Raw genomic sequence first — 15,465 nt, 5'->3', positions numbered from 1 at the left:
CCCAGCACCGAGCCTTGCGGTACCCCACTAGTTCCTGCCTGCCATTCGGAAAGGGACTCGTTAATCCCTACTCTTTGTTTCCTATCTGCCAACCCCCAATACCATGTGGTCTAATTTTGCCCTTTAATCTCCTATGTGGGACCTTATCAAAGGCTGTCTGAAAGTCCAGGTTCACTACATCCACTCGCTCTCCCTCGTCCATTTTCCTAGTTACATCCTCAAAAAATTCCAGATTAGTCAAGCATGATTTCCTCTTCGTAAATCTATGCTGACTCGGACCGATCCCGTTACTGCTATCCAAATGTGCCGCTATTTCATCTTTTATAATTGACTCCAGCATCTTCCCCATCATCGATGTCAGGCTAACTGGTCTGTAATTCCGTTTTCTCTCTCCCTCCTTTCTTAAAAAGTGGGATAACATTAGCTACCCTCCAATCCACAGGAACGGATTCTGAATCTATAGAACATTGGAAAATTATCACCAATGCATCCACGATTTAGGTCTAGAGCCACCTCCTTAAGTGCCCTGGGATGCACACCATCAGGCCCTGGGGGTTTATCAGCCTTCTGTCCCATCAGTCTACCCATCATCATTTCCTGCACAATGTGAATTTCCTTCCGTTCCTCCATCACCCTAGGTCCTCTGGCCACTAGTACATCTGAGAGATTGTCTGTGTCTTCCTTAGTGAAAACAGATCCAAAGTACATGTTAAAATAAAGATTAAATTAAAGATTTTGTTGGTGCTTCCATTGCAAAGACTATTCTTTCATACCCTGAGTATCAGCAATGGGGGAAACATCACTTAAGATGAATTTCAGTTCAGAGGAGTATCTACTGTTAGGTCTATTCAGTTGAAGATCGACACAAGAAGCTGGAGTAACTCAGCGGGACAGGCAGCATCCCTGGAGAGAAGGAATGGGCGATGTTTCGGGTCGAGACCCTTCTTCAGTGGTTAGGGATAAGGGAAACGATACATATGGATGGTGATATGGAGAGGGAAAGAACAATGAATTAAATGTATGCAAAAAAATAACGATGACAGAGGAAACAGGCCATTTTAATCTGCTTGTAGGGTGAAAATGAGAAGCAAGTGAGACTTGGGTGGGGATGGGATAGAGAGAGAGGGAATGCCGGGCTACCTGAATTGAGAGAAATCGATATTCATACCACCCTGCCCTGGCAAAATATGAGATGCTGTTCCTCCAATTTGCGTTTAGCCTCACTCTGACAAATCAGGACCCATTGAATCATTTATGGATTAAATAGGGCAAGTGTTAGTGGGGGCAGGGAAGGAGGAGGCAGGAGAACTGGAGGAGAAAATGAAGGCCTGAAATGTCAGAGAAATGATACATGTATCTGCTTGGACATGTACATGCATAGAAAAGGTTTAGAGGGATGTGGGTCAAATGCAGGAGAATGGGATTAGCTTGGTTGGCATGGACAAGTTGGAAGGTAGGGCCTGTTTCCATGCTGTATGTCTCTATGGCAGATGTTCTGCATGGGACTGCCTTCAGTTCACTGTGAAGGTGCCAGCAGGTTGGAGGATCGTCCAAGGGAAGACCCCAGGAAACAACCAATGTCAGGTATATGGAGAGAGAGGGGAGGAGCAGCTGCAGGGGACAAAGGTAAGATAGAATTCATTACCTTTGGTAAGATGCAATTCATTACATTCCATGAACAGAACATGGGTCGGTACAGTGCAGGTAGCAGAGCACCAGCCCGCAATATCTGATCCAACATGATACCAGATTAAACTAATCACTGCTGCCCGCACATGATCCATATCCGCATTTTAGCTTCGAGATGCAGCATAAAAACAGGCCCTTCTGTCGTAGTGCCACACAGCATAGAAACAGGCCCTTTGGCCCATCATGCCCACACCGACCAATGTGTACCATCTACACTAGTCCCACTTGCCCGCATTTGGCCCACATCCCTCGAAACCTGTCCTATCCATGTACCTGTCTAATTGCTTCTTAAACGTGGCGATAGTCCCTGCCTCAACTACCTCCTCCAGCAGCTCGTTCCATACACCCACCCACCTGGCCACAGCTGTGTTGATGAGAGGCTCTGCAGCCAAACTGGCATCAATAAAAGGTTTTAGTTTATGTTACATATTATAATTTCAACAAAGATACCTCTAGGAAGGGACACTTTGCTTCAAAAGGCAGGAAAGACGTAACACGAGGTGGACAGGATGAATTTACAGCCAAAACTGCTCCACATGCCTGTATCCATTGTGGACATTTCAAATGCTTAATTCAGGTCCCACAAGTGATTACATGTAAAACATAATCAGTGTTATAAACGGCTTTTATGATTTGTTTTCCTTAAGGTTACAACTCACTTTATCTCCTTTAGGTCCTGGTTGGCCAGGGTCACCCTGATTTTGGGAAGAAAAAGAAAAGCAATGTGAAACCCAATAAACGCAAACTCCTTCAATGAACTCCGAATTTTCATTTGATATTAAAACATCAGAATGAAGTTTGAAGCCAACTCGAGCACGTTATTTTCTTGAAGGCACAATTTTCACAGTCTGTGGTCCTTGTAATGTGGTGGTTGGCATTTGTGCAAGCAGCCGCAATGAATGTGAACCACAGCCTCCAGCTGACATTCATGCTGACCTGCTACCAGGATGCTATTAGTTCCAGACTTCAGAACAGAAATGACTGGATTCTGTATTATTCTCAATTTGTATCACCTTGCAGCAGCTTGGATATTTAAAGTACGACTCATTGATGAATTTTTGAATGTGGCAGGAACATGAAACTTTCAACAGGTCGATGATCCTATAATCATCTGCATCACCTGCAAGGCTGTGCTCAAGGATTTTAAACCGTTGCATGCCTTAGAAACTTTAAAATCATGAAGCAGCAATTCAACAACATTTGTTTATGATCCTGGATGCTTTCATCTAGATCCACCATGAGCAACAATAAACAATATGTACATACAGCAGTTTAAACATATACTAATTTATCACAGATAGATATTAATGTTAATGATGTTGCACAGTAAAAACTCATTCTAATAGTCACAATGAAGCAATGAGGCAAGAGTACAAGATGACACTAACGTCACCTGAGAAGGCCCTTACTACAGTAAAAAAATAATTATTGTATTCATAAAGTCATTGATATAGAGCAGTATAGCATCAAAATGGGCCCTTCGGTCCGCAATGTTTGTGCTGAACATGATGCCCAGTTAATCTCTCATCTGCCTATCCATGATCCATATCCCTCTATTCGCTGCACTTCCATGTGCCTATATCAAAGCCTCTTGAACGCCAATATCGTAACAGCCTGCACCACCACCCCTGGCAATGTGTTTCAAGCCCCCACCATTCTCTGTGTAAAATGAAGACATCTCCATTAAACAACCCCCCTCTCATCTTATAGCTCCGACCTCTAGTGTTGGACATTTCCACCCCGGGAATAAAGGTTGTGACTGTCTACCTTATCAATGCCTCTCATAACTTTAAATGCTCGGATCAAGTCCCCTCTTGATATGCTTGCATGTACGAATTTACATATGGCTTTTGATAGAATACTGAGAGGGGATTATTCAGAAGTTGGTAATGTAACATGGATGGAAAGACAAGTAAATTTAATTTATAGCAGTATCTGCAACTTCGAAATATTTCACAGATTGTAATGTGTAATAAGGGATATGGAGCAACCAGAGGCTGTGAAAGGTACAGAAACAGTTTGTCCATGCATGAAATCCCTCCTTACATCTCAAATAAATTGTTAAAACCCAGATCTGGTGTAATATGTTACTAGTGAGGAAACAGCTCATTTACATTGCAGAGTTTGCTGTGTAGAGTGTATGTAGGTTACGTTAAAGTGGCTTAAACCAGTTTAGCTAATAAATAGAACATTCATAGGAATGACATAAAACGAGTTTGATTTGTAACGCTAAAGTTATGCATTTTGATCTGTAAACCATTAAGATAATGAAAATCAGTTTTATCCCGTTATTTCTCCTAGCGAGTAAAAGCCTGTTTGCCACATTTCTATGGCATTAAGGACTTGCCTATCGTAGTCACTTCATCTTGAACCCTGCACAAACGTTGTCAGGATGAATGATTTCCTCTCTTTATGAGTTAATATTAAGGACTGGGGCTCTCACCATTGATTTTGACCTGATCACATCATAAAATGCTGCAGACATAAATCAGGGACCGAGGTACTTTGAATTTTAAACTTTTCAATGAGGTTATTTGATGGAATGAGATTTTGAAAAGAGAAGTTTCAAATCCTAAAGTAGTTGCAGCCATATGATAATCTCGGACTTCATAAAACACACGATGCAATAACTGCTACGACATTTGGAATAATCAAAAGACACATTGAACTCAAATGTAAATTAGCTTTATGAAGTGTGGAGCCATTTTCTTTATGGAGTTGCTTTTTCTGCTATATCATTTGAGCGGTATTTCCCGTCTCATTTTGTTGATAATCCCATTTTTGTTATTTAACTGAAAATAATAGGTAGCATTCAGAAAGAAAGGCTAAAAGGAGAAATAGTTCAAAGGAGCACTGTCCTGAGTCTTGCATTAGACTGCGTTTGAATCACATGGCACTCACTTACAGCTACAAAAATATCCACGTTCGAATCATTGGAATGTTTGCAATTATTTCACCTCCAATGTTGTTTTTGTTGCTCATTTATTGTTGCCTTTTTGTTGACTGGTGCTTGAACTGTCACTCCCCCTCAATGCCCCTCCCACTCCGAACCAGGCATTTCACTCCAATCTTCTCCTCTGTGTGAGCTACATCCTTGGATGTTCAGGGAATCTTTCTTTGGTCAATATCTGGACTTGCAGTATACATACATGTATTGTGGAATCTAGCTTAAACACTGCATGTTGGAGCTGTGACATTACAACACTCATTCATTGTCTCGGCATGGTGAAGTGTAAACTCGCATTTGCTCATCAGTGAAGTGGAATTCATGGCCACAGGAGGCTGTGGAGGCCAAGTCAATGGATATTTTTAAGGCGGAGATTGATAGATTCTTGATTAGTACGGGTGTCAGGGTTTATGGGGCGAAGGCAAGAGAGTGGGGTTGAGAGGGAGAGATAGATCAGCCGTGATTGAACGATGGAGTAGACTTGATGGGCCGAATGCCCTCATTCTGCTCCTATCGCTTATGATTCTGAAGTGCATCTCGGACCAGCAAATGGAGTAATAAAGCAAGGATGTGCCATGTGGGCAGACGTTAGCTCACTATGGCCATTAAACCATTTGCACCGACAACCATCTTGCATAGATTGTGAAGTCCTTGGCAGACTATCAAAGCGACCTTGTCATGGTCTGCTGGCAACTCACTTACCCTTAGGCCAAGTGGCCCTGGTGATCCGGTTGGCCCAGGCGCTCCCACCCTGTCACGTACTTGCTCTTTGTGACGTTGACGGATCCCTGCTTGGGCCGAACTGCTCCGTGAGGTTCCCTGAAGTTTGTCACTTTCCCACTGTGCAGTCTCGTCTGCGGTCTCCATCTCGTAGATCTCTTTGACGGAAGTAATTTCTCCTTTGGCCTTCTCAGCCGGATATTGATCGCTGTTTAGATCAATAACCACTTCATTCAGTCCCTTGGAATCTGCAGCACTTCCACTGACAAGATCGATTGGCAATATGTCGTTACCCTGCTGTGGGTCAGTGCCCTTCTGCACCAACAGGTTGCCTCCCGGCGTGTGAACATGGGATGGGTTAGGTGGAAAGTCTAGGTCAATTATTGGAGTGGGTGACATCACTGTGGGATTATCGGAAGCAACTAACCTACTGTCCAGTTTTGGCTGGTGGAGTGTAAAATCTCTTCGATCTTCAACTGCGAAGTAGAACTCCTCATCAATTAATTCATTAAGTGCACTGGAAGTCCTTATATCAGACCTAGCGTCATTCTCTTCATTAATTTCATTGCGTTTAACATCAGGAGTCTGGGCAAAGGCATTTGAAACCCCCGTAGAACTGTGTGGGGGGGAGGTGTCGCTGAGGATTGTGCCAGGCCTGGCTGCTCCTGTATCTGTGAGTTCATTGTAGGAGAGATTCAGCAGTTCATTGCTCCCAAAATGATCGGATTCAAGGGGGCGCCTTGACCAAGAGTCTCCATGCACTGTGTTCGTTCGAGGTTGACCTGCCGCTCCTTTGATCTCAGTCAAGGTTGGTCTTGTATCCATTCCACTGGTTATGTCCGCAGACCCCTGTAGGAAATCAAAGCCAGTCCATGAGAAACCACTTCCACAAATCACAAAAGTTCAGTTTGGAATTATCAATGCCCAGAATGTAACTGCTATCACAGAGTGAAGACCAGCATTTTTTGAAATCCTGTTAAGTAAGTGAAATTATGCATGCTTTTACCATAAGCCTAAACAAAAAAGCACTGGAGGAGCTCGGCAGATCAGGCATCATCTGCGGAGAATCCATCCATTCCACTTCACAGCAAATAATTAGACTGCTAATCATTGAATGACTGCTCAACCTAAAGCAACTAACCAATATCATAATGTTATATGTATTCATTTGCTGGTTGATTAACTTCAAGAAGTCCTGCACTAGGGATGAATCAATGAGATCAAATGATTTTGGTGCAAACTGTGATGAAAAACAGATTGCTTTCGTTATTCACATTTAAAATTTAAATATTTAATACTTGCAGGAATTCATCATATTTCAGCAAATAAGACTCAACTTCAGTTTTCAACTAAATCCAGGTGTCAAGTTCTTACTCTCATTTGCAGGACACTGCAAAGTTGGATAACTTTATCCTAAGAGACAATCCCATTTTACTTTGTGTTAACTTTTATATATATAACTGATGAAAGTAGAAAATAAAAATGGTTTTGTTTTTCTTTATCTTATTTCAGTTTGCATTGGCAGCTTTCCCTGCCAAAGTTATGCAGAAACAGATTATAAAGGGAAGCTTCACCATGGTGCTACGAGACCGAATCAGCACCATCAAAGCTAATCGAAACATACAGAATGACGCAACTGAATGACACTTTAAGTGAAGGTCACTTTCAAGCCCGCACTTTACAATGTTCTTGAGGTAATGTTCCAATGAATGAAATCCATTAATGAAGTTCCAGCAGTGTGTTTTCTGACTGGTTAAAAGCGATTTGGAAAATTTCAAATAAAAGCTATTTTAAAACGTTCCTGAAAATATTTCATAATCCGTGAGCGGAAAGTTGAATTTGGGGCCAATTCCCTTCTCTGTATCGCACAGATTAAACATAGAAACACAGAAAATAGGTGCAGGAGTAGGCCATTAGGCCCTTCGAGCCAGCACCACCATTCAATATGATCATGGCCGATCATTCATAATCAGTACCCCGTTCCTGCTTTCTCCCCACATCTCTTGATTCCTTTAGCCCTAAGAGCTAAATCTAACTCTCTCTGGAATACATCAACTGGGATGTCACTTATTCTGTCATCTTAAAGGCCGACCCCAAGAGTCTGCCCAAGTTTCTCAATGGCTAAAGGTAAAATCCTTATCACGAGCGTTAATGTCCCTGCATTTGAAGGATAGTTGACAGTCGCTACAAAACTTGCCCAAAACCGAATATCAGTGACTTTTTCAAAGATGCAATTTTAAGGCAGCAGAAACTCCAGTTGCTGTACTTCAGACTTTTGAGATCCAGTAAAACCAACTGTCGATCTCTGTTTGATGTAAATGGCTAATAAAAGCATTTATGGGCAAGTGAACTTCTCAAGTCATGGTAAAGGAATCATTTTCAACACAGTCGCTTGATGCCACACAAAGAAGTGTCAATTCTCTCTGTGGCAGCTACAGTATGAGGGACATATTACCCAGGGGCGGGGAGAAGGGGTGTGTCTGTATGTGGGGGGGGGGGGGGGGGGGGGGGGGGGGGGGGGGGGGGAGGTTTTAATAAGAACCTGAGAGGCAACTTTTTTTTTACACAATGTGTGCATGGTACGAGCTGCAGAGGAGGTAGTTGAGGCAGATACTATCATTACATTTAAGAAAAATTTGGACAGGTACATGGATAGGGTAGATTTAGATGGATATGGGTCAAATGCAGGCAGGCGGGACTAGCATAGATGGGGCATGTTGGTTGGCAAGAGCAAGTTGGTAATCCCTTTGCAAAAAAATTCATTGCATTTTGGAAATCATAAGTGTATTTCCTTGAAAACATTTGTTCATTCTGTGATGTGTAATTGCTTCCAGGTTTGGTGATACATCCTTAAGCACAGAAGAACCTTGTTATGTACCTACGTTTACAAGTTATACATATGTTCCCACTTATGAATGTTTCCATGTTGTTAATCCTGAACATAGACGTTGGCATCACCAAACTCAACTTCCTGTTACTGAAGCCATATATTTTGGGCTTTATCAAAGTCACTGATGACATCCTTTGGCGTTAAGGAATTTGGGAGATCTACCACTTTTCACTAGTCACAACCTGTCTGGAGCCTTTGAAGCAGTGAACCTCATCATCTACCTTCAATAGCTGTCCAATAGTACTCAGTTGGGCAGGATTTTATTCACCTCTTCGATCCTAACTGAGTCAGTCATGGGCCAGAGATCACCTTTATCACCTTCCACCACAGTGAGGAATGTTGAGTCCACTGTGGGGATGTTTATGTTAAATTTATTGTGTATTGTGTTCTTTTTTACTTGTATGGCTGTATGGTAATTCAAATATCACTGTACCTTAATTGGTGCATGTGACAATAAATGTGAACTTGAACTTTAACTTACTGTTGCTTCTTCCACACAATGAGACAGGAAGCACTGTCTCACTTAAGGCAGCACAGAGGTGGAGTTGCTGCCTTACAGTGCCAGAGACCTGGGTTTGAACCTGACTACGGGCATTTGTCTGAACGGAGTTTCAATTTTCTCCCTGTGACGTGCGTGAGTTTTCTCCGAGATCTTCGGTTTCCTCCCACACTCCAAACACGTACAGATTTATAGGTTCATTGGCTTGGTATAAATGTAAATTGTCTCTAGTGTGGAATAGTGTTAGTCTGCAGGGACTGATGATCTGCGCGTCTCAGTGGGCCAAAGGGCCTGATTCTGCACTGTATCTCTAAACTAAACTAAACAATTCCACCTGCAATCTCCCATATATTTGTTGGTATGAAATCTTCTCTGTATCCATCCTTATCTCCCTCTTAGTTCCCATCTGCAAATTGCCCAGTGCCAATTACCACGTGCATGCTTCCAACATCCATCTTTTTTTTGGTATCAAAAATAATTTATTTAATTACTATCAAGATACAAGACCAATGACACACCCACCACCATAGTACAAAATCACCAGATTATTCAGACACTAAATTTCCAAATAACTATGTTACAATCCTTACAAATGTACTAAATAACTACTAGACAACTATGTCCCTCTCTAACACCGCCCGGGCATGGATGTAGCCCCGGTAAAGGGGCAAGCATCTGGCTCGGGTAAAGCTCTCTTCCGCCTGGCGCCGTGACTCGTGGATGGCCAGCTTGGCCAGGCCTCCAACATCCATCTTGGGCGCCCACATATCAGGACATCTATGATGGAATGTCCAGGAAGGAAGATGGTGCAGAAAATGGTGGACATTGCCTGGTCGAAAAGAAGTAATGACCACCACACCATCAAAGGCATCTTCAGGAAACACAGCCTGTCTCACGAAGGCTGCTAATATCCTGACGGTAGACTTTGGTGGTAGACTTGCTGCCTAATGCCCCTGTCCCACTTAGGAAACCTGAACGGAAACCTCTGGAGACTTTGTGCCCCACCCAAGGTTTCCGTGCGGTTCCCGGAGGTTCCCAGAGGTTTTTGTCAGTCTCCCTACCTGCTTCCACTACCTGCAACCTCCGGCAACCACCTGCAACCTCCGCGAAATGCACGGAAACCGTGGATGGGGCACAAAGTCTCCAGAGGTTTCCGTTCAGGTTTCCTAAGTGGGACAGGGGAATTACAGCACCAAAGACCTAGATTCGATCCTGACGATGGGTGCCGCCTGTATGGTGCTTGTACATTCTTCCCGTGACCACAGGGTTTTCTCAAGGTGCTCCGATTTCCTCCCACACTACAAAGACCTGCAGGTTTGTAGGCCAATTGGCTTCTGTAAATTGTCCCTAATGTGTAGGATAGAACTAGTGTTCGGGGAGCGCTGGTCGTGTGGATTCGGTGGGCCGAAGGACCTGTTTCTATGCTGTATCACTAAGCTAACAAAATCTAACCTAAACAAGTTCATGAGATGCACGTGAAAGAGAAAAGCCAAAATGCTGCCTATTCCTACTTGCCCATGACTTATTCTAGTACTCACCCATTGGTAGTAAACAGGAATTCAAGATTATTGGCCTAATAACACCAAAAATTGCAATATTTCTCCAAGTAAATATGGTCTGGAATACCATCTCCTCCAGGAGATACTGTGGCGTTTGAAGAATAAAAACAGAAAATGCTGGAAACACTCAGAAGGTCAGGCAGCATCTGTGGAAAATGGAGATGATGTTTCAGGCCAAAGACTATTTGTGAGAACTCAGGCACATCAAGTTTCTTTGGATGAGGACGGACAAACAACTGGGCCTTTGTGCACCAAAGGCTCAAGTCTCAAGTGGGCCTCTGGTAGACTTGGAAGGTCTCATGATCTTTCACGGTTCACCACTGTTAAGATCTTTGAATTACTGCTCCTCTTACCCTGGTTATAGATAGAGAATGGGACTGAACGCATCACACACACACGAGACCAGGCTATTTCCTGGTCGGTCCAGCAATATGCCACATGAGAAGATCTATCTACCAGCACAGTCACGAGCTCACCATTCCGATTCACCAACATTGTCAACTGATACAATATGCCTCTTGTGTCTCCCAGATACAAGTCATATACTGGATCACCTCAGGTCATAAAGACATAAGTGATAGGAGCAGAATTAGGCCATCTGGCCCATCAAGTCTACTCCGCCATTCAATCACGGCTGATCTATCTCTCCCTCTCAACCCCATTCTCATGCCTTCTCCCCATAACCTCTGACACATGTACTAATCAAAAATCTATCTATCTCCGCCTTAAAAATATTCATTGACTTGGCCCCCACAGCCTTCTGTAAATCAGTAAAATTTCATTAAGTTTAATGCTTTAGATCTATCCATGTTTGCAAAGAACGGGTAACATTGTTCTCCTGAAGCGAATATTTATTATATCAGAAAACATTTTACATAGTTAACCACCGATAACTAAATATCCAATAATATCCAAGAAAATTCACAGAAAATAAAGCATTTCATCTCAGTAATTCAAAGCAGAAGTCAAATACTCATGGGATTTATATTATTGATATGATTTACCATTTTTGCTTTGAAGTGCGGGCTGGTTATTTGATTCCCAAGATTGTAACTATTGCACGTGATACTGGACATTTGTAAAATAACAATAAAAAAAGAAAGAATGCACATATAATGTTTCTTGTTGAACATTGGAAGTTGAGGGGAAACTAGATAGAAGCATATAAAATTACAAGAGGCATGGTTAGAGTACACCATCAGAATCTTTATCCCAGGGTGGTAATGTGGAAATGTCAAAGTCTAGAGCACATGGGTTTAAGGTGGGGATGGGGCGGGGGTTGTATTTAACGGAGATGTGTGGGGCAAGTTTTTTTGTACAGATGTTGGTGGGTGCCTGTAACGCACTACTAGGACTGTTGGTGGAGGAAGATACGATAATGTCACTTAAGCAATGTATAGATAGGCACATGGATATGCAGGGAATGGAGGGATATGGATCACAGATCACACGCAAGCATGAGTCAAGAGTATTTTATTGTCAGATATCCCAGATAGAACAATGAAATTCTTACTTGCTGCAGCACAATAGAATATGTAAGCATAGTACACTGTAAACAATATAATAAATGAGAGAGAAAAAAAATTCAGTGTGTGTATATATACACACATACTCACAAGTACACACATATATTTGACATTCAAATTCCTTGTATGTGAATACTTGGCCAATAAAATTATTCATATGTATAATACACACACGCGCGCTCACACACACACAAAAACAAACAATAATAGTGCAATAATAACAATAATAGTCTATTGTAATTCACAGCTTATTTGAGGTTGTAGTGTTTAATGGCCCAATAGCTGTAGGGAGGAAGCTTTTCCTGAACTTGGACGTTACCATTTTCATAATCCTTAATCATTAAGTCTGAAGAAGGATTCCAACCCAAAATGTCACCCATCCTTTATGTCAAGAGTTGCTGTCTGACCCGCTGAGTTACCCCAGCACTTTATGTCCATCATAATCTGTGACATTCATGCACGAGGGGAAATGTCCATTTTGGATTTTACGAACAGGAACCACAGAGGTGCCCATGTGTGTGGTGCACAACACTCTCAAACTGTCCAGTTCCACACAAACATCTTCCCACAGCTGTTAAAGTAGGAGGCATTGTGAAAACAAATGCACTGCCCATTTATGTTGGATGAGGCTCGTGCTACAGATGAACAGCCAAGACTTGAATTAAGAAGTTATCTGTTACAATAAATGCTCCATTAATAAACAAACTGCTGAGAACAAAATATAGACCAATGACACTGATGCCAAGAGTACCTAGATGGAATGCACATTTTGGATTTTGGAAACAATAACACAATATTTTCACCGATTTTAAGCCTTTACCTCTGATTGTGCCGAGATAAAATTGTTGGCTTCACGGAAGTCAGGGCCAGGGAAGGCAGGCTCATCTTCAGAAGTCACCTTGCAAGTTTGATTGTACCTTGTGCAATGCTCCTTGGCTACAGTTGGCTTGCCCATCACAAACAGCAGTTGTTCAATTTGTCCCTAAAGGGAAACAATTTTTTGCACATTATGGCCAGTGTAAAATTCATATGTCAAAGCTGCACTTCTCATCATGAGTGCAATTAAAACAAATGTTAATGCTTCCATTGACTTGTGATGTGAAACTGAAGACACAAATAGGATGAAGAGAAGAAATCCCATCCAAATGGGTCTGTCCCACTTACTCAACTTTTTTGGCAACTGCCAGCAACATGTTGAAAATTCAGCGGCGACCAGGAAGACACTACGACTCTTTGGGTGACTGCGGAGACTACTCACGACCATACAGTCGACACCCTGGCCACATGTCGCGGGGTGAAGCCTGTATGGTCGTGAGTAGTCGCCCAAAGAGTCGTACCTCGTTCTGGTCACCGCTGGATTTTCACCAGGTCCTTCAGTCCACCTAGTCAGCACTGACCAGCGATCACCCCGTACACAAGCACAATCCTACACACTGGGGACAATTTACAGAAGCCAATTAACCTACAAAACTGTGCGTCTTTGGAGTCTGGGAGGAAACTGGAGCACCCGGAGAAAAGCCCACGCAGACACAGTGAGGACGTACAAACTCCATACAGTCAGCGCCCGTAGTCAGGTTCAAACCCGGGTCTCTGGCACTGTGAGGCAGCAACTCTACCACCGCGCCAGTGTGCTGCCAAACATTAAAGTATCAAACAAACAGCACATTCCTCATGGAGAAGAAATTAGAGTCCTAGCACCTAGCACCCTTCATTCCGCAATGCCCATGCCCAACATGAAGGCGCCAGCTTCACTCACCCCATTTACCAACGTCTGAAAATGGTAGGGTGGTAAAGAAGTCACCTGACATGCTTGTCATCGTAGCATGCAGTATTATGCAAATACTTTTGTAAAGTTACATTTTGTTGCAACTTTGCAAAACGTCACTCATTTATCTCACCAGGGGTACAGTGTATGGTTCTGGATGTCACACCACAGGACATAAGTGGCTGTGCTGGAGAGAGCACAGAGGACTATAATTATGGGGAGAAATTGTGAATATCAGGGCTCGTTTACCCTGACGTGATGGAGGCTGGGGGGGGGGGTGACATGACAGAATTCTATATATGATTAATTATTGCATGCAGTTCTCGTTGTCCCATTACAGGAAGGGTGTGGAGGCTTTGGAGAGGGTGCAGAAGAGGTTTACCCGAATGTTACCTGGATTAGGACGTATTAACATTGAAACATAGAAACATAGAAAATAGGTGCAGGAGGAGGTCATTCGGCCCTTCAAGCCGATTCATTGTGATCATGGCTGATCGTCCCCAATCAATAACCCGTGCCTGCCTTCTCCCCATATCCCTTGATTCCACTAGCCCCTAGAGCTCTATCTAACTCTCTCTTAAATCCATCCAGTGACTTGGCCTCCACTGCCTTCTGTGGCAGGGAATTCCACAAATTAGGTTGGACAGACTCGGATTTTTTTTACCCTTACGCGTCATCAGTTGAGAGGAGATCTGATTGAAGTATATAAATTTATGCGAGGCATAGATACGGTTGACAGTCAGAACATTTTACCCAGGAGGGAAATGGGAAAGACTTGACTGCGTGGCTTTAAGGTGAGATGGGCAAAGTTCAAAGGAGATGTGCAAGGAAAGTAACTTTATTTGTTTGTGGATGGTGGTGCGTGCCTGGAACCTGCTGCTGGGGATGGTGGTTGAGGCAGATAAGAGAACAACATTTAATAGGCTTTTTAAATAGGTGCGTGAGTATGCGTGGAATGTAGTGATATGGTTCTAGCTGATGACATTAGTTTATTTGGGCACCATGTTCAACACAGACATTGTGGGCTGAAGGACCTGTTCTTGTGCTGTACTGTTCTGGAACATAGAAAAGTACAGCACAGGAATGGACCCTTCAGCCCACAATGTTTGTGCTGAACATGATGCCGTTAAACTAATCTCATCAGCCTGCACATGATCCACATCCCTCTATTCCTAGCACATGCAGCCTAAAAGCCTCTTAAATGCCATTCACTTATCTGCCTCAACCACCACCCCTAGCAACACGTTCCAGGCACACACCACCCTCTGTTAATAAAATATATATACAAATAAATAAATAAATAAATGAAAAAAACTTGCCCCACATGTCTCCTTTACATAGAAATATAGAAACATAGAAATTAGGTGCAGGAGTAGGCCATTCGGCCCTTCGAGCCTGCACCGCCATTCAATATGATCATGGCTGATAATCCAACTCAGTATCCTGTACCTGCCTTCTCTCCATACCCTCTGATCCCCTTGGCCACAAGGGCCACATCTAACTCCCTCTTAAATATAGCCAATGAACTGACCTCAACTACCCTCTGTGGCAGAGAATTCCAGAGATTCACCATTAAATTTCCCCCCTCTCACCTTATAGCTGTGCCCTCTAGAGTTGTACATTTCCACCCCGGGAAAATGGTTCTGACTGTCTACCCTATCTCTGCCTCTCATCATTTTAAATACTTCTATCATGTTCTATACTTCAGTTCAGTTTAGTTTATTGTCATGTGTACCGAGGTACAGTGAAAAGCTTTTTTGTTGCTTGCTAACCAGTCTGCAGAAAGACAACACATGATTACAATCGATCCATTTACAGTGTGTAGATACTTTTGTCATGTCTATACTTCTATCAAGATTCTGTTTCTACA

General features: G+C 42.8%; 1 protein-coding gene across 1 annotated transcript in view; it reads right to left on the bottom strand.

Annotated features, from left to right (window-relative positions):
• The window catches only part of LOC129711794 (collagen alpha-1(XI) chain-like), an 85,476-nt gene that overhangs the window by 7,137 nt on the left and 62,874 nt on the right, over window positions 1-15,465 (bottom strand). The window contains exons 5-7 of the mRNA XM_055659729.1: window positions 12,651-12,812; window positions 5,339-6,205; window positions 2,349-2,384 (exon numbers count right to left, since the gene is read on the bottom strand). Coding sequence (XP_055515704.1) covers window positions 2,349-2,384; window positions 5,339-6,205; window positions 12,651-12,812 — 1,065 coding nt within the window. The remainder of the gene's footprint in view (window positions 1-2,348; window positions 2,385-5,338; window positions 6,206-12,650; window positions 12,813-15,465) is intronic.

The sequence above is a fragment of the Leucoraja erinacea genome, chromosome 31 (genome assembly GCF_028641065.1).
Source record: "Leucoraja erinacea ecotype New England chromosome 31, Leri_hhj_1, whole genome shotgun sequence".
Taxonomy (NCBI): domain Eukaryota; kingdom Metazoa; phylum Chordata; class Chondrichthyes; order Rajiformes; family Rajidae; genus Leucoraja; species Leucoraja erinaceus.
The sequence above is the reverse complement of the archived record's forward strand: the minus strand, read 5'-3'. Positions and strand labels throughout refer to the sequence as shown.